Source organism: Pygocentrus nattereri, chromosome 22 (genome assembly GCF_015220715.1).
Source record: "Pygocentrus nattereri isolate fPygNat1 chromosome 22, fPygNat1.pri, whole genome shotgun sequence".
Taxonomy (NCBI): domain Eukaryota; kingdom Metazoa; phylum Chordata; class Actinopteri; order Characiformes; family Serrasalmidae; genus Pygocentrus; species Pygocentrus nattereri.
The window spans coordinates 18,117,727-18,137,851 of NC_051232.1; the positions used below are offsets into that span (position 1 = coordinate 18,117,727).

General features: G+C 40.7%; 1 protein-coding gene across 1 annotated transcript in view; it reads left to right on the forward strand.

The window, feature by feature from the left end:
• Nucleotides 1-2,361: 2,361 nt before the first annotated feature.
• tapt1b (transmembrane anterior posterior transformation 1b) overlaps nucleotides 2,362-20,125 on the forward strand; it is a 28,317-nt gene continuing 10,553 nt past the window's right edge. The window contains exons 1-9 of the mRNA XM_017709394.2: nucleotides 2,362-2,612; nucleotides 7,925-8,055; nucleotides 8,994-9,112; nucleotides 14,586-14,748; nucleotides 16,102-16,237; nucleotides 17,043-17,140; nucleotides 17,931-18,000; nucleotides 18,098-18,178; nucleotides 18,364-18,473. Of these exons, the coding sequence (XP_017564883.1) occupies nucleotides 2,423-2,612; nucleotides 7,925-8,055; nucleotides 8,994-9,112; nucleotides 14,586-14,748; nucleotides 16,102-16,237; nucleotides 17,043-17,140; nucleotides 17,931-18,000; nucleotides 18,098-18,178; nucleotides 18,364-18,473 (1,098 nt within the window). The 5' untranslated portion in view covers nucleotides 2,362-2,422. The remainder of the gene's footprint in view (nucleotides 2,613-7,924; nucleotides 8,056-8,993; nucleotides 9,113-14,585; nucleotides 14,749-16,101; nucleotides 16,238-17,042; nucleotides 17,141-17,930; nucleotides 18,001-18,097; nucleotides 18,179-18,363; nucleotides 18,474-20,125) is intronic.

Genomic DNA, 20,125 nt, shown 5'->3' on the forward strand with positions numbered 1-20,125 from the left:
CTCTGTGAGTCTTGTGCTCTCTCTCTCTCTCTCTCTGTGTCTTGCTCTCTCTGTGAGTCTTGTGCTCTCTCTCTCTCTGTGTCTTGCTCTCTCTGTGAGTCTTGTGCTCTCTCTCTCTCTCTCTCTCTCTCTCTCTCTGTGTCTTGCTCTCTCTGTGAGTCTTGTGCTCTCTCTCTCTCTCTCTCTCTCTCTCTCTCTCTGTGTCTTGCTCTCTCTGTGAGTCTTGTGCTCTCTCTCTCTCTCTCTCTCTCTCTCTCTCTCTCTCTCTCTCTCTCTCTCTCTGTGTCTTGCTCTCTCTCTGTGTGTGTGTGTGTGTGTGTCTTGCTCTCTGTGTGTGTGTGTCTTGCGCTCTCTCTCTCTCTCTCTCTCTCTGTGTGTGTCTTGCTCTCTCTGTCTTTCTCTCTCTCGCTCTTGCTCACTCTCTCTCTCTCTGTGTCTTGCTCTCTCTCTCTCTCTCTCTGTGTCTTGCTCTCTGTGTGTGTGTGTGTGTCTTGCTCTCTCTGTCTTGCTCTCTCTCTCTCTGTGTGTGTGTGTGTGTGTGTGTGTGTGTGTCTTGCTCTCTCTGTCTTGCTCTCTCTCTCTCTGTGTGTGTGTGTGTGTGTCTTGCTCTCTCTGTCTTGCTCTCTCTCTCTCTGTGTGTGTGTGTGTGTGTGTGTGTCTTGCTCTCTCTGTCTTGCTCTCTCTGTGTGTGTGTGTGTGTGTGTGTGTGTCTTGCTCTCTCTGTCTCTCTCTCTCTCTCTCTGTCTTGCTCTCTCTCTCTCTCTGTGTGTGTGTGTGTGTGTGTCTTGCTCTCTCTGTCTTGCTCTCTCTCTGTGTGTGTCTTGCTCTCTCTGTCTCTCTCTCTCTCTGTCTTGCTCTCTCTCTCTCTGTGTGTGTATGTCTTGCTCTCTGTCTCTCTCTCTCTGTCTTGCGCTCTCTCTCTCTGTGTGTGTCTTGCTCTCTGTCTCTCTCTCTGTCTTGCTCTCTCTCTCTCTCTGTGTGTCTTGCTCTCTCTTTCTCTCTCGCTCTCTGTGTCTTGCTCTCTGTGTGTGTGTGTCTTGCTCTCTCTGTCTCTCTCTCTCTGTCTTGCTCTCTCTCTCTCTCTCTCTCTCTCTCTCTCTCTGTGTGTGTCTTGCTCTCTGTCTCTCTCTCTGTCTTGCGCTCTCTCTCTCTCTCTCTCTGTGTGTCTTGCTCTCTCTTTCTCTCTCGCTCTCTGTGTCTTGCTCTCTGTGTGTGTGTGTGTCTTGCTCTCTCTGTCTCTCTTTCTCTCTGTCTTGCTCTCTCTCTCTCTCTCTCTCTCTGTGTCTTGCTCTCACTTTCTCTCTCGCTCTCTGTCTTGCTCTCTGTGTGTGTGTGTGTCTTGCTCTCTCTCTCTCTCTCTCTCTCTCTCTCTCTCTGTGTGTGTGTGTGTGTGTCTTGCTCTGTGTGTGTGTCTTGCTCGCTCTCTCTTTCTTTCTCTCTCTCTCTCTCTCTGTGTGTGTGTGTGTGTCTTGCTCTGTGTGTGTGTGTGTGTGTGTCTTGCTCTCTCTCTCTCTCTGTCTCTGTGTCTTGCTCGCTCTCTCTTTCTTTCTTTCTCTCTCTCTCTCTCTCTCTCTGTGTGTGTGTGTGTGTCTTGCTCTCTCTCTCTCTCTGTCTCTGTGTCTTGCTCGCGCGCTCTCTCTCTAACTTCAAAAATCGGTTTTACTCATTTTTTTCCAAACACTTTTGAGACTTTTGGCTTCTTTTCATCAAGCCTGTGCGTCTACAGACAGACGTGCTCCTGAACGCTTATGAAGGCGGTCAGCGCTCTTAGAGGTTGAACTGCTACACCGGCAGCGCGACGCGCTGTTCCGTCATTATAAACAGCGGAACGCGTGACGTCCTTCAGCTCCCGGTCTGCGTTACTGCTGCGCGCGCATCCCAACGCTGACGGCAGTGATGCGAGTCTGAGACGTCATCGGTTTTCACTTCTCTCCTCTCGTGTGTGGAAACGCGCCATAACACTTAAATAAATGAACGAGCAGCGGATTCGTCCGTTAATGTCTAAGAACGGGGAACCGACTCGCTCTGTGAACTGAAAGCTCTGGTCGGTATTCGAAGCCCTGATCTGGCAGTGCGGATCTCTGAGATACTGAAAAGGCAAAGCAGAGAGGTTTTCGTGTAGACGTGTTATAAATGCAGCGCGTCCTAACGGCAGGGTTTTTTTTTTGGTCACCCATCAGGACTCGGAAATAACAGAGGAAAAAATAATGAATAATAATAAAAGTCGATATCTAGTTAAATGTCTGTAGCTCTGAAACAGAAAAGTATAACTACCTTTTAAAAGCATTTAATTAGGCATGGGACCGGCCTTTGCTGGGTGTGCAGGCAGAGATTTCAGACACTCGTCAGTCTTCAGCGTATTTACTTCTGGCGTGATGACGTCAGAGTGTTGTGTCTGTTCTCGCGCGGCGAATGAGTGAAGATGGCGGACTCGGTAGCGGCGGGGCTTGGAGACGAAAAAGAGGCCGAAAATGAAGGAAAGGAGAAGGAGAAACGAGCTTTTCGTGCCTCTGACAAAGCGGAGACGGGCAGCGGCGCGTCGGAGTTGACCGAGACTCTCGGCTTTTACGAGAGGAAGGCGAAAAGGCAGGAGAGCAGGCGCAGCCTGTCGGGTAAGAGCGGCGCCTCGACCACCACCACCTCCACCTCCACCTCCACTGCCCTGTCAGCTAACGGGGCTGATTTAACCTGAGGTGGTGCCCTGTAACGCGCTGCAGTGTCATGTCGTTAAGGCAGCGCGCTGTCGTGTAACGTCATGTGCGGTAATGTATCGTAATGTAGTGGACGCTGGTTGGCCGTTAGGGCTGTTAGGGCTGTTAACTAGGGTTGACAGGTCACCACACCGACCTACACGACCGCTGTGTGTGGAGACTGTGCGGTAAACATGTACTCTTACACTCTTACCGCTCTAATATGACACCGGGTATCAACCATTTATTTGCTGTTGCTGTACTGGCTAGCTGGCTAGCTGGCTAGCCCCCCCCGCCTAGTGTAGCTGGTGTGCCTGTTTCTGCTCTGCTAGCTGCTAATGTAGCGTTAACTTAACTACAGTGCGAATATCAGCTACCAGGTGATGTCTGCAGTACTATGAAGACCTGACCTGCCAAGCTTCGTGAAGCGCCTAACTTCATGTCGAAGTTAGTTAGTTAGCTAGTCCTCTGTGGAGAGATGACCCTGGCTTTACTTTCAAACAGCGCTGCTAACTTCGGCTAACCGAGAACTTCGAGTCAGACACTGCCCTTATAGATCTGACCAGAATGAGGTCGAGTTTAAATGCCAGGCAGACTAACGCTTACTTTTCAGGGATATTTGAAGCAGATCTTGTGTGCTCTCCCTTGAGCTTTCTGAGTAGTTGGTACAACTACATTTACCACAATGCATTGCGTGTAGACCGTTTATTTGCGCATTTACCTCAAAGCTGCTGTTGTAGGCTGGTTAGCTAAATGGGCTATTTAAATTACATTTTTTAAATGCTGGATTCTGGATTAAAACGGTGCTTTTCTGTTATAAAACCTTTCCTTCTGTTGATGTGAAGTGTCTTGTCTGTCTCTGTGGTTAGCTGAAGAAGCGCTCTCTCAAACCGAGTAACTCGCTGCGGGGTCATTCGGAGTCACCTGCCGTGCACAATTACCCTAATGTCAAGAAGCACCACGTCTTTCAGCTCAGTTAGATTTTTTTTGCGACGGTGAAACTGGAAACACGAGTGAAGATTATTTCTGATATCTGCTGATTCACTTTGATGTCTCTGTTTAGCTTTAGGGGTCAGGCCTGCGTTTAATGCGCAGTCAGCCCACACAGGTTGAGGAGTCGTGTGTGTTCAGCTTACTGAGTTTGTTGGGTTTTTTTTATGAAATGGTTTTTGCCCTTATCAGTACAGTACCTCAGCACTAGTGGCAAATATTTGTTCACTTCAGTCAGTCTGGCCTCACTCACATCCACACTGTGTGAAAGTACCATATTCTCTGAACTGTTAACCATGTTTGTGGTTTTCTGTCCAGGTCTTATGGTTTGTTGTTTCATTGATCAGTTTTTTTTTCCCGCTGTGGTTTCCCTGCTATAACAGAACAGATTCTCAGTTGTTAATTGACTGCAACATTCAGACACGTTCCTCCTCGGTTAGGTGCTGTGGCTGAAGTCCATCATGCTTTCTGTTCAGCCTGCCTGATAACATGATGGACTAAATGGCTCAGTAGCATAAAGAAACACCCTGAGGCCCTCAGAGTGTCTCTGAAAACACGGTATCATTTCAAAATCAACTGACTTTACAAGGTGACTTCCAGTGTGAATGTAGGCAAATTTAACATCAAAATATATTCTGGAAATTGTGTGAACAGTAATCTAGCCAAGGGTGGCAAGGGTTAAAGTGGCAGGTGCTTTTGGGTCATAAGGAGAAGGTTAGAGCTAAGAAATCCGCTAACACCGAAGCTCGTCGGAATCGATGTTAAATGCCAGGAGCTCGTCACCATTTTAACAGACTTTAATGAGAAAAATGGTATGATGGAATTAAATTCAAGTATGAATACATTAATGTTTAACTTTACATAGAAGTCTAACAAATTCAAGCGATTAAGCTGTTAAGAAAACCGTAAAGAAAAGCGAACTTGGTTAACTAAACTAAACGTTAGTTCTGTAATGGTATTTATCAGTGCATATCCTAATTAAAGGAATAATAATGCAGTAAAAATGAGCTGACTTTAGAGCCAGCATAAATCTGCAATTTTAATAGTTTTGCCGCTAAAATGCCATGAATTTGGTCTCCTGCATAGTTGAATGCAAAAGGTCTTCAGCTTCAGGAATGATGTAAACACACCATAGTCCTCCAGATGATCAGCATGGCATGTGTCCACTAACAAGCCCATCATGACTTGAAGTGGCTGTGCTGGAGCCAGGGAAGACACTAAAATGTGACACTGAAGTGTTTGAATCAGAATGACTCTTGCTGTTGTTCTTTATTTGACAGTGAAGTGTTTTCATGACAAAGTAAATTGAAATCCTGAAAGTGAGCAAATCACATTTACTCCTTTTTTTTCTTCCACATTTCTACCCAAATGTGGGCGACCAACTAAGACATGTTTCTGCCTTGGTAGTAGAAGCTTGTAGAAGCTTGTAGCTCACAAGTTAGCATTTTGTAAACTTCATGACTTGGATGCTGCTAAATTTGGTGTTTTCTCCTCTTTGGAGTTTTGCATTTGAAGTTTAATTGCTCTGGGAAACGTTTGCTTGTGAAGTCTTGGGGCCTTAAATCATCACGCTCTTTCCACAAACAGCACCAAGTAACCTCAACGTACTGTTATCTGTAAAAATGAACAAAAAGCAGAAAATGTAATGCTCCAAGTTTGCTGCCTCTGCTCTTTTCCCTGTTTGTCTGTTTTGGTAGATAGCAGCAAGTCACACAGCTGTGGTCACCAGCGCAGGTCCTTAAGATCTTCCTTCTTGTGGAGTTCCAACCACGATCTGCCACATCTGGTCAAGATAATTAACTTCTTCAGAACTTGATTGCCTGCATCACATTCACTAGTGTCAGGTAAAGGAGGCAGCAGGTTAGATACAGTCTGCTACGAAAGTCAAAGAAAAGGAGATGTTGGTGACCACTGAAGCCTAGAAAGTTGGTTTGAGATTCCGTAACAACACTAAATTGTGATTAATGCAAGTGTGCAGTGATGTGGAGTTCGCTTATTTTGTTCTTTCTTTTGTGTGAAAACAGTAAATGTGATCTCTCTCTTTCTCTTTCTCTCTCTCTTTCTCTCTGTCTCTCTCTCTTTCTGTCTCTCTCTGTGTCTTTCTCTGTCTCTCTCTCTCTCTCTCTCTCTCTCTCTCTCTCTCTCTCTCTCTCTCTCTCTCTCTCCGCCGAGCCGTTTCTTTATCTGCAGTTTACCCTCTGTTATTGTGTGCCATTCACCTCAGCACAACCTCTTGCACCCACTGTGAGTGGAACACGCTGAACCAGAGAGAACAAGCACATTCGCTCTTGGCCTCATGTCAAACTAAATAAACTCTCAAGGAGGAATAAGAGTGACTGGGCAAAACAGACACATTTTTCTTCTCCAAGACAGACAACAGTAAACAAATCCTTTACAGTTCAATCAATAGCAGTGCATGTTCATCATAGGAGTGCACAATGTACAATGCTACGTTAGATCCAATTAAACAGGACTAATTGGGCTTTCTTTGTAATGAAACATGCGTGTGGTCGGGGTTCTTTGAGTAGTGGCGATGTACACGATACGCTCAGAAACTGCATCAAAGTTCTGGCTTACAAAGGTCAAAGGTGACCAGGCTACCGTAAGTGAGTGGTGATGGCGATTAACTTCAAATACTTAATTATTAATGATTAGTCCAGACAATTAATAAAGTAATACAGGACATATCAAAGATATTGAGATTGTAACTGTTCTGCTTGTTTTGAATGCACTTTTCTAATCAAATGAGCAGCTTATAACAGTGTGGCCTGTTTTCATTTAGAAAATTAAAAATTAAAAGAATGAAAGAAACTAACATTTCTTAAAAATATATATATATATATTTCTCCACAAAAGAAAAACAAATCCTGTACTTCAAAGTACTTTTAATGAGCAGATAAGCCACACTGGTTCCTCTTTGTACATTTTTTATTTATTTGTTTGTTTGTTTGTTTGTTTGTGAATTAGGTTTGCTACAGATTCACAGTTTGGCCTGTTAAAATACCTTGCTGAATCCCTAAGTTGACCTGTGGTCAGTAACATTATACTAGCACTGGAGTCGTACAGCAGTATTGATTTTGAGCTTCATCAGTATTAATAGACAAAATATCATTGCTTTTAGATTGTTTTGAAAGACAAGTTCAACATGAATGAAAGCCAAGTAAATAGGAAGTTTCCTGTCTGAAGAGCTGCTTTCTGTCTGGGTAACATTTACAGCACTGTGTCAGCTTATTGACAGGTTTGTAAGACGTTCTTTTTGCATAACGTAACTCAGACAGCCTGGGTTAATTAATTCGCTGTGAATTGTATTTGGAACATGCTGTGTGAGTTCATTTTATCAGTGCTGCCCTGCACTAATGCACACTAATTTCTAGGGTGGCTAATACGACGTTATTGTTGTTGTGCATAGTTAATCATGTTTAATTACATTTAGTGCAATGTAATATGTGCATGCCTCATTCCAAAAGTTGGGACAGTAGGTAAAATGGCAATAAAACCAGAAAGCAGTGATTTGAAATCTACTGTGACCTACATTCAAGCGAAAAAAAAGTACAAAGACAAGATTGTAATTAATGTACCTTCATTCTGAAGCTGATGCCTGCAACCTGTTCCAGGTGCGATTTAAGCCTAGAAATATTGTGAAATGTTCCACAAAAAAAAGAGCTTAAACAAGTCATTCAATTATGCTTGGATGTAAAAAATAGTCCTTTATGAGCCGAGGTGGGTCAGGGATCTCCCGTTAATGTGGAGGCGTGAAATTTGGAATTAGTGTATAGACCGTTTGTGAAATGTTAAGTAACACTCATTGTATGCACAGCTTTTGATATTTTTTAACGTGACAGTGATTCTAATTTGTCTGTTTTGTGAAAATGTGTAGAAATACTCATTTATTTTCACCTTGTTCCTGTTTTGCTGTTGCAAACCCCTTTAATAAATGCGATGTAACATAATAGAAAATGGATGCCATAGAGAACAAATGAATGTGTGGTTATTCCCTTTGTCCTCTTTTTTTTTTTTTCTTCACTTCTTCAGTCATGTACACCTTCTGCTTTTTGACTTTTTATTCTCTGCACAAAGCTTACTGAATAGATGTATAGTGGGCTGCTAATAATAGTCCTGAATAATGAGCAGAAAGGCTTTATTGTGCTGGCTGCTGAATTGTATTTGTGTGTGTGTGTGTGTGTGTGTGTGTGTGTGTGTGTGTGTGTGTGTGTGTGTGTGTGTGTGTGTGTGTGCTTGTGCAGATCTCTCTCTGGTGCGGTTCGTCAGTGCTGAGTTGACCAGAGGATATTTTCTGGAACATAACGAGGCCAAATACACAGAAAGGAGAGAGAGAGTCTACACCTGCTTGCGCATTCCCAAAGAACTGGAGAAGGTACTGCAGTTCAATACACAATACAACACACAAGCTTACAGCTCCGCATAATGCAGTTATTGCCTCACATCATTCCTGTAGCATAGGAAAAGCCCACAACAGTATGCTACCAGTCAAAAGACTGCGTACACACAGTAGAAATAACTGTCAATCATTTATGCTGTATAAATGAACTGAAAATAGCTTGGTAGTTTGGCCAAAAAGCAAATATATACAGTTTTCCTCTTACCTCTAGTAAATAATAAGTAAATTAAATAGAAAATAACGGTCAGGAAATATTAAATCATTTACACTAACAGCAGCAGTGGTTCAGCCACAGATTCTAGAAGCAAAAGGCCGCGAGACGGCAGCGCTGTGTGGTGCAGCTCACCAACAGAATCCCACGGTGGACTGTGCTAATGGACACACATAGGCCTGTCTAGCGGGCTGTTGTACTAAAGGCTAAATCAAGCAATTAATTACATTTTTGTCCATTTTTATAGTTGACCGTCTATCATACAGTGATCGAAACCACATAAGCAAAGCTGTTTCAGGTTACTAAACATTTCTGTGTGGTTTGAGGCAATTGTGCAGTGCTTTCTACACATAGGTTATGCTTTGGCAGGGCGTCCGACAGATTTTGAGGTCAAGCTTATAACAATAAAATAATATCATAGCCCTTTTTGGTGCTATATAGAACCATATACGACACATTCTCAGTGAGTCTGAAAACATTTCAACATGCAAAGGGATCTTTGTGTTCATGGTTCTACAAATGGTCATATTGCAGTATTTGGCATATCACACATCTTGATCATGTTTTATGAAATCACTTGTATTCCCTCCGTATTTACATGATGCGAATTGGTGGATATAAGCTGCTATTACTTTTTGGCTACGTTAGCCTAAATCAATACTAAAAATATTCTTTCTCTCTCTCACTCTCTCCCGCTGTGTAGCTGATGATCTTTGGGTTCTTCCTGTGTCTGGATGCATTTCTCTACGTGTTCACTCTGTTACCGCTCAGAGTGCTGCTGGCGCTGATTAGGCTGCTCACACTGCCCTGCTGTGGCCTCAGGTAACACAAACACACTTACTCTGGATGGTGAGCCATTCCCTGAGAATTGAATTCAAATATTCATGACATAAAATCTTACTATTAGAATGTAATAGCACAATTTCAAAGATGTGTCCTCTATTCCGTTAAATACAGTAGAGTGCAAATAAAGAAAATGGTTTTAATGCCATAGTTTGGCCAGTTTCCGCAATTTTCCTCCTGACCTGAATGTAGCCAATTAGCCAAGGCATGTTTAAAATCTGATGTTTGCTTTTTTAGTTTTATACTGGAGATAAAAAAGCTAATGCACTGTGCTGTGAAAAAGGTATATGTCCTCTTCTTGATTTGCTTCACTGTTGCTTATTCGTCTAAATATAGTATTAAACAATGGGAACCTTAAACACATTTTTAAACTATTAGTTAATGAATCAGCGAAACAAAGAATCACCCGTTTGAGGTGCTATAGCAGGGCCGCAAATGAGCGCTTCATGCTCAACAGCCTACCAAGCAGTGGGGCTATGCTTTACACCCCTCTAGCAGACTCTTGGTATTGCACATAGTGAGCTTATTGCTGCTCAGGCATGGAGACCCATTTCGTGAAGCTCCAGATGCACAGTTCTTGTGCTAATGTTGCTTCTAGAGCCAGTTTGGAACTCTGTAGTGAGTGATACAGCAGAGGAAAAGTATTTTTTAGGACAGCGCCACATTTAAAGTGGCTGAGCTTTTCAGTTTGATCCATTGTACTGCTAGTTTCTATGTAGATTGCGTGGCTCTCAGTGGTGAATGTGGCTGAAACACATGAACTCAATAATGGGAAGGGGTGCCCATCTCCCCAGTTCCTGCTGTCCAAATTGCATGTCTAAATCATTACACACATTGTTTATTAATAGTGTTCTGACACTGTATGGCATAGTGTAAAAATGGCATTGTAGCTCTAGTGCAGCACATCTTGGTTGCTGGACTACATCTAGGTTAAGGGGGAAATTGTGCTATTGCCTTAATATACCTGCACGTTTATTAAGCACTTTTATTATTCATTCCAACCCTGGATACTCTTTGATTAAGTGTGATGGGTGGGTGGCTGGTCAAGTGGCAGGTTAAGTACACATGCTTTGTCTGTTTTAACTTCATTAGCTTGTCAACTCCATTGTTTTAGTGAGATTTTTCTTGTATACACTGTTAAAAGTTGACTGATGAATGGAGACACATTTCTGTCCAGCTCAAGTGCCACCCCAGGTCACTTAAGTCACATTAATATACCATCACTTTAATTCAATATTCTAGCTCAGTTTCCTTGAGGCTGTGTCATGATGGTGATGTTGGACCTACATTATACATGATATAGGGGTCAACATACCAAAAGTATGAAAAATCAGCATGCCGCTGTCCTCACACATTCGAATGACCTTTTCCGTTCGAATGAAATACATTTTTTTGAGTTCTTTTCAAATGTTGACATTTCATTCCAGTAACTGGGATTGGGCGATATGTCAGATAAGTCAGACTCTGATGCAACCAGTAACAGCAGATCGTTTGATAACATGAACTAAATACATGACAGTTTGAGGTGGAAGCAAAATATTAATGTAATTGTAAGACTCCCTGCAGAGGACAGGTTTTTGGAGTTTCTTTCAGACATGTGGATGGATGATGAAGAAAAAAAGAACATACAGTCTTAGTCTTAGTAGGCTGTTAGACCACCGCAAACCTCAGGACAGCTTCAGTGCTTCTCTGCATAGAGTCTACAACTCTCTGGAATATGGATACTAGAGGGAAAGAACACCATTCCTCCAAAAGATATTCCCTCAGTTGATGCTGCCAATCCAGCATGCCAGTCAAAATCTCCCATGTGTGTTTAACTGGGTAGAGATCTGGTGACTGTGAAGGTCGCAGTATGTGACTTACATAATTTTCATCAGCAGGCCATTCTGTGACCCCTTGTTCCCTAGAAATAGGGACATTGTCATCCTAGAAGAGACCACTCCTTCAGGATAAATGTTTTATTATCAAAGGCACAGTTTAACGGAGCCACTGGACCCCTTCACTATGGGGGTCGAGCATTCAGGCCTGTGTTGCTCTCCTAGTGTGCATCACACATGCACCCACTTGTGGAGAATATGATGAAAGATGACTCGTCTGTCCATATTGCTTTTTTCCACATCTCTGTAGACCAGTTTTTAAGGTTTTTGCTCCATTGAACTCTTCCTCCTGCTGTCCGTGCCCCATTAATGAACACTCTTTGAAAGTCTCTTAAATCTTTTCCTCCGAAATCCGAAATCAAGGTCACTTGGACGTGCTTAGCATTTTTATACATGCCACAGAGCATGGTATGATGTTAATTGCTTAAGTGCATTATACACGAGCAGCACATTTCTCTGAAAGCATCTGCACTTATTGTGTTTCTCCACATAATTTATGTAGGTTTGTCCACGTGCAGGCTGTCTGTGTTTAACTTGTTTGCATCTCAGCACTGTAGCAAACTATTCACTGTCAAATTATAAAATTAGTTTTCAAAAAGAGTCTGATTATGCCTATAAACTCATGTTTTTAATGAAGGTCTGTTTTCATGATATAAGATATTTTATATTGGAATATTAAAAAAAAAAACTATTTAGGAAAAATAAATATCGCCCAACCCTTCATGCTGTATTCCTGCTATGCTTTTTCTCTTTATGAGGCACCTCAGCAATGCATATTTACAGCACACCATGCACATACTGTTTGTATAACCACTCCAAAGTATTCTTCTGGGTGTTGTTGTAATAGCTAGAACAGATAATGATATTTTGTTTTATGTTTTGTTTTCTATTTATTCATTTATTTATTTTCATTAATGCCTGGGCCAAAAGTGGCCCAGATAGCTCTCCACACATAGACATAATGTAAACTGTTAGGATTGGAGGAGCTGCTCACCATTTATCTCTCTGCCTGCAGGGCTAATATATGCCCCTACTGCAAAAAGAGAAGGTATGCAGAAATGCACACTGGCGCTGGTATGACTGCAGCAGCTTTACACACATGCACACGCTCGCAAGCGCACGCATGTGGTCAGACAGACTGCAGCTGTTTTATATGTCTAACCACACTTTTGTTTTTGCTTTCACTCAGAGCTGCACATTCAAATAAACCACAGTATCTGCCAGTTAGTGAAATGGTTACATGTAAATGTCCATTTTTGTCCAGTAGGTGGCAGCATTATGCTGTGTTTGTAGCTCCAGAGTTATAGAAGTTTGTTTTTAGGCAAGGTGCCTTCTGTGAGCTTATATGGCATTCATTTGGAATTATTTAAGTAATAATGCTTTGAATAATCTCTGAATTATCTGTGAAAAAGCCTATATGAATTTTAATGGTTATAGTTAATACTTGGCAACGTATTAACGTGTCTGAAATACTTTAGTAATACAGTAATAAACTAAGTTTAGTTTATTACTTAGTAATACAAATACTTAATAAAGTGTGCTGCATGATGCATGTCCTGTGGCTTTATAATAACTACCCTACATAACTAACAAGTCATGTGCACGTGTAGAGTAAGAACTAGGCCTATTCCTGGTGATGAGTAATTGAGTTACCGTGGTAACAGCCTCAGTGATGGTGAAAACTTACAGTGGCGCTTGCAAATTTGTGAACCTTTTAGAATTTTCTATATTTCTGCATAAATAAGACGTAAAACAACATCAGATTTGCACACAAGCTATTGGCTATTGGAAGAATGTTTTGTGGACGGATGAGACCAACATAGAAGTTCTTGGTTTAAATGAAAAGCGTTATGTTTGGAGAAAGGAAAACCCTGCATTCCTGCATAAGAACTCTATCCCATCTGTGAAACATGGTGGTAGTAGCATCATGGTTTGGGCCTGTTTTGCTACATCTGGGCCAGGACGGCTTGCCATCATTGATGGAACAATGAGTTCTGAATTATATCAGAGAATTCTAAAGGAAAGTGTCAGGACATCTGTCCATGAACTGAATCTCAAGAGAAGGTGGGTCATGCAGCAAGACAACGACCCTAAGCACACAAGTCGTTCTACCAAAGAACGGTTAGAAAAGAATAAGGTTAATGTTTTGGAACGGCCAAGTCAAAGTCCTGACCTTAATTCCATCAAAATGTTGTGGAAGGACCTGAAGTGAGCAGTTAATGTGAGGAAACCCACCAACATCCCAGAGGTGAAGCTGTTCTGTACGGAGGAATGGGCTAAAATTCCTCCAAGCCGGTGTGCAGGACTGATCAACAGTTATGAGAAATGTTTAGTTGCAGTTATTGCTGCACGGGGGGGTCACACCAGATACTGAAAGCAAAAGACTTTTGCCACTCACAAATATGTAATATTGGATCGTTTTCCTCAATAAACAAAGGACCAAGTATAATATTTTTGTGTCATTTGTTTAAAGTTCTCTTTATCTACTTTTAGGACTTCTGATGATGTTTTAGGTCTTATTTATGCAGAAATATAGAAAATTCTAAAGGGTTCACAAACTTTCAAGCACCACTGTATTGAATGCCAGTTTAAAGCCTGTTGTTCATTTCTTAATTAATATCATGCAAACCATATGCTGGGTGAATTGATATCTTACAATTTTTACTGAGGTGCACTTTAACTATTATTTTCTTTTATTTTCAATTTCATCAATTGAGTTGGCATCAATTTCACTTTTTCCCCCACATGTACTTGAGTGCCAGGGAGTGTCTGAAAAGTACTGTCTGAAAAAGTGTTGCTATTATTATTTATATATGACTCCGATTATACAATTGTTTATGTGTTTTATTAAGTTGTCTTGACAAAGCTGTTCTTGATTATCTTCTTATTATTCAATTTTTATTTTTTATTTTTTGTACCAGCCAGAACCACGAAACATTGCAGGGTCATAGAGTAGTGTGCTTGTGCTTTTAGGATGGGTCTCATATACAGTTTTCATAAAGTGTGCATTTAACCAGACTTTTTTTCTCCATTCAATCTAACTGCCACAAATTGCGTCATATAGCACATCTCTCATGCTGATGTACATACTAGTGTGTATACATACACACACACACACACACACACACACACACACACACACACATGTATATGCATATATAGCAACCACCTGGGGTAACATAGCACCGGCCCAGCAACACCTCAGCAACTACCTGGATTTTATGACAACAGCTTTGTCAAGCCAACTTAAAGTTCAGGCATGGACTTTCCCCTTCTAGTTGTTATTGATATGTGGGCAAAATAACTATGGAGGAAATAAAAAATAAAAGACGGAAAATGACCCCGAAGTCTATGTCAAACCACTCACCACACCTCTTCCTGGTTAAACCAGTTACTGTGGTTATTTTGTACATGATTACCCAACTAAGACCCTGTTACAGACACAGGCCTAGATAGCACACTGTTTTGAGTACCTTCCAAAGTATAGTCTTGGCATGTGATAGCAGTGTGTGTGTGTGTGTGTGTGTGTGTGTGTGTGTGTGTGTGTGTGTGTGTGTTTGTTTGTTTGTGTGTAGTGGCTCTCGTCTCTTGCAGCCTGCTCAGGTGTGTGACGTGCTGAAGGGGTTAATCATGGTGCTTTGTTATTCCATGATGCACTACGTGGACTACTCCATGATGTACCACCTGATTAGGGGCCAGTCTGTCATCAAGCTCTACATCATCTACAACATGCTGGAGGTGCTGATCAGCCTATACTATTTAAATACTCATCCCTCTGCATGCCATTAAACACAGATACCCAGCCCTTCTCATGGAGATCTACATCAGTTTAGTGCCCTAATCTACCTTGATCTTCTAATCTATCCCTAATCTAACACACCTGGTCTACCTATTCAAGGTCTTCAGAAGCATCTGTATATTAGAGTCAGCTGAGCTAGATTAGGCTTGCAGGTCAGAGGTCGGTAGATCACCAGGATTTGATACCTCTTCCATACAACATGCTGGAGGAATGGAAGCGCTGACCTCAGATCAGTTGATACGTTGAGTTAGCATCGTATTAGGGACACGTTAGGTCTCCTGGCCATTTTATCAGGTAGTCCTACCATGGACAGTAGGGTACAGAAGTCAGGGGCCGCCCCTCATTTATCTTATTTCCAAACAAAACAGCCATTAAGTAAAAGTTATTTATTTTTCAATAGACATTTCTGAATAGATTAGATATAATGTACTTGCATAGGAAGGGGAAATCAAAGTAAATAAGTCAAAAATAGAGGATTCCAGAAGTGGAGTTCAAGAAATTATTAAAACAAATATAGAGCAAATGGGATTCTTAATAACCACCAAAACACAAAGCAACCAGTTCAACAATTCAGTCCACTATTGCTTTAGATCTGATGTTCATCCTTTCACTGTGAGAAGACTCTGTCCAGACCTCAACATCATTGAATGTGTTCGGGTTTATCTGGATTGTAAGAACCAGCTACTAAGACTGAACTATAGACGTGTGGGATAAATAACTCTGAAGATTTCTTTACAAAAACTGAGAGCAGGTCTCTTAAAAAGAATGAAAGTTGTAATAAAGACAAAGGTGGACACTCTAGTTTTGTGTAATTTTGTGTTAAACACATGTTTTCTGCTTTTTCTTACTGTCAGTGAAAACTGAACTTATGCTTAATGGCTGTTTGGAATGCAAATTAAATAAATGAAAGGCTGGCACAGAATTGTAGGTGCTCTTTGAGGGTTTATGATTACTGACCATAGCCCAGCTGTTATTGAGGAAGTCTCACCACCCAGCTAATACCTGGTCAGTGGTGGTCCTGTTGATCTCTTTTCAATGATGGACAAGGTTGAGGGCAGCTGATATTACGGATAGGCTACACTCAATAATTATAAACCTTCAAAGCCCACATATATTATAGGTGTACTTGATAAAGTGGTAACTCTACATTTAAGCGCACACCGCTATGATTTATACAGCCTATGGTAGAGAATACGTTATGCCACCACTATTTTCTTAAGTCTTTTGCAAAAGTGATTAATGAACTGACCGCTCTCTCGCTCTCTCTCTCTCTCTGCCTTCCTCTTGTTTAGGTGGCGGATCGATTGTTTTCGTCCTTTGGGCAGGACATTCTGGACGCTCTGTATTGGACAGCCACAGAGCCCAAAGAAAGAAAGAGAGCACACATTGGTGTAATACCTCACTTCTTCATGGCTGTCCTCTATGTCTGTATCCTTTGCAGAAATTACACTCACATTTTTTTAGATTGTCAGAAAGTCTAAAATTTTTAGAAACTCATCAGCGTGCCTCCTGGCTTATATTCTTATACAAATTGGAGACGTATGGTAAAAATGCTTGCTAACAGTCCAGTGAGCTTGTGATTCTGCAATGTTTAAAGGGGCACATCATAGGAAAACACATTCTTCTTGCTTTTTTGAAATAAAAGAATTTGTTATGTACTATGTATACACTGTTTATAAACATACCATGTATTCTTCAGTCTAGACCATATATATCGAAACTAAGCTGCAAAAAAAGTCTGTTCTGAGTTTGAGTTCACAACAATGAACATATAGTCATGGGCTGGAGGTTAGGGAACCAGCCCTGTGACCGGAAGGTTGCTGGTTCAATCCCCTTGGCTGACAGTCCATGACTGAAGTGCCCTTGAGCAAGACACCAAACCCCCAGTTGATCCCCTGGCGCCATGGATAGGGCTGCCCACTGCTCCGGGCAAGTGTGCTCACTGCCCCCTAGTGTGTGTGTTCACTAGTGTGCATGTATGTGGGTGTTTCACTGCATGGATGGGTTAAATGCAGAGGTCTAATTTCACAGTGTGCAAACACAGTGACAAATGGTTGTAAATTCTATTCTATTCGATTCTATATACTTTACGTGTGACCACCTAGTCAGCCTACAGCAATTTAGCCAAGCTACATTGAGATGATAAGGAGTGTTGTTACCGCAAACAGTCTGTAGCAGAACTTAAATGAATGTTAGTCTGGAGTGCCTGTGCTTTCCTGAACTTTTCCTACAGTTCTTCATGCCATTCTAATCATGGTTCAGGCCACCACCTTGAATGTGGCATTTAATTCCCACAACAAATCCCTGCTCACCATCATGATGTCCAACAATGTGAGTATCTACACACACACACACACACACACACACACACACACACACACACACACACACACACACACCGTGTTGGGCAGAATACTTCAACAAAGTAGCAAAGGTTAAATACTTAATATATCCTCCACTGCATGAAACAAGCCAACGGTTCACCATATCCCAATAAGTTTTTGACGTGTAAGTCCAGTACAACGCTGATGCTAAGCTTATCACTCATGAACCTGTCCATTACTATTCAGTTCAAGCATTCCTCGAAGAAGTTCAATAACACTTACATTAAAAACAGGCGTATCATATCGATTTGTCAGTCTGCTCAGGTTTTAGCAGAGGCAGAGCTCAGTAACACTGAGATTAATAACTGATCAGCGCATTGATTTATCAGTCTACTCAGGCTTTAGCAGAGCTTAGTAACACTGAGATTAATAACTGCTCATCGCATTGATTTATCAGTCTACTTAGGCCTTGAAGGAGCTTTTATTAGCTATATATTTTCTTTTTATTGTTCTTGTTTTTTCTTTACACTTTGTATTTATGCAAATATATTTATTTGACTGAAAACTTACATATTCCTGATACTAGTATTCTGTTACATCCTTATGGTATATATGTTACATACATATAAGTCTTTTAAAAACACTCTGCCCATTTTATAGGATTTTTTGTTGTTGTTGTTGTTTAAGTGTTGTTCAGTTAATGGATGAAACATTAGAATTGCTTCTACAGTCTGTTGTCCAGCTGTAACACAATTTTTTGAGAAATGTCTTTCTTGTCTTTCTCATTCTCCATACAGTTTGTTGAGATCAAGGGGAGCGTATTTAAGAAGTTTGAAAAGAATAACCTCTTTCAGATGTCGAACAGTGGTAAATCCCAACAAACTGAAAATCCATCCAGTCAGAATAGAGTTATCTCAACCACAGAACACACTAAACTTACCTTTCTTTGTGCTTATTATTTCAGACATCAAAGAAAGATTCACAAACTATGTACTCTTATTAATTGTCTGCCTCAGAAACATGGAACAGTTCTCCTGGAACCCAGGTAATCACTTTATAACTAATCAACCACAAGCTCCTATAAAATGATATAATTCCGTCAATAGACTTTTATTATGGAATTAACTACGGCAGAATCTACCTCATCTGTGCACAGATTTCAGTTATAATAGGATAAACTCCTGTTTGTCTGACATTTCTGATGTAGTGATTAGATTTGATTGATTTCAGATCATCTGTGGGTGCTGTTTCCGGATGTATGTATGGTGGTTGCTTCGGAGATCGCCGTGGATGTGGTGAAACATGCCTTCATCACTAAATTTAATGACATCCCAGCAGATGTAAGTATAACCTGTGTGGATATGAATATTTAGATAACATAATGACTCTAAACACATCTGCCCTCAGTGTGACCCAATAGTGTGTTTACAGATGCCCTTTTCATCAATTCTTTAAGGGCTCAGCTCTAAATATGCCTTGAAAAAAGCTATAAACCACATGGTTTGCCAGCCAGCTACTATAGTTTATCGCATGTTTCATCTTTGTATTGTAGAGAGAGCTGTTTTTATTTTTGCAGTGAATTGCTGATTGCAAACCATTTGCCTTTTTTTGTCATTTGCAGACGGTTATGTTAATGTAAAAATATAGCGTGCAGTACCTACCTGATTGTGAAGATTTAAAACAAAATGATTTCTTTTAAAACAACCTTCATATAGAGTAGATTTTGTTCACGGACAACCTGTGAATCCTATTAGGGCATTTCTACTAGTATGTAGAGTTCAGTGTTTTTTCCAAAAAATTGCTTTTTGCAGTTCTGTCTTTACTTGATATTAGCTGGCATCTTTGTTATTCAGCTGAGCTAGTAGAAAACGAACTGAATTTCAGATTAATGTTACAACAGATGGCACCTATATTGTAAAAATGGATACAAAGTTATTTACAGTAAATTTTCTAAAAAATAATCTAAAATTAGAACTATGAATAATACTGAACTACACTGAATTACAAGTTTTTATATATATATATATATATATATATATATATATATATATAATTTTTTTTTTTTTTTTTTTTTTATTTTTATTCTATAATTTTATTATTACTTGCATGGAACAAACACTGATCAGATGCTCTTTGAGTGGTGCACCATACTGGTACAGCAGAGTTGCTGGGCTTTTTACATCTGCTCAGTAGTTGTTATTGCCACTGAGAACAGACCACCAACTAAAGTTCTCCATTGAACAGCATCCTGTGATCACTGATGAAAGATTAGATGATGACGAACACGAGCTACACAGTAAGACTTTACACCTACGAGATGGACCAACAAGCTAATTGTGCCTAATAAGTGTACAGTGTTTTCAAATTCAGTTCTGCTGCACTGAAAATGATCCACTACCCAAACGATATGTGGTCAACGATGCTAGCATGGTGGTCTCTTTGCACTGATGTATGGGATAGATGGTGACATGAATTGTAAAGCAACAGATGGGCTACAGGTACTAATTGTGTCCCTACAATTGCACATATATGGGAGGTGTTTTTGATGAAGAGGCTAATGAGTAGAGTATAAAATGGCAACTTGGCATATTGACATGGATAATAAGGCTATGTACTAAAAGCACTCACTGCATGGCCTTGTTACAAATCATGTTCACTTACTAACTAACTTATTCACAGTCTAACTATCCACGTAATATGCTAAAAGTAAACACTACTACATACTGCATCCATAATACTTAATATTTTTTTGCACACTAAGTTAACAGACGCCAGGATGTGTCCTAAAAAGCGAGGAAACGTGAGATATATCAATTGACCTATTTTAACTAGACCAGGCCAACATGGACAAGACTCCTTTTTTTTTCTTATGTGTGAAAAGAAAAGCATGTTGACACTGAAGAGGAACATTTACAAAGGCAGACAGGTTTCTCTGGGGACAGGTTTGGAAAGTGACCCAGCTCTCAGCCTCCATGATGACCCGAATAGTTCC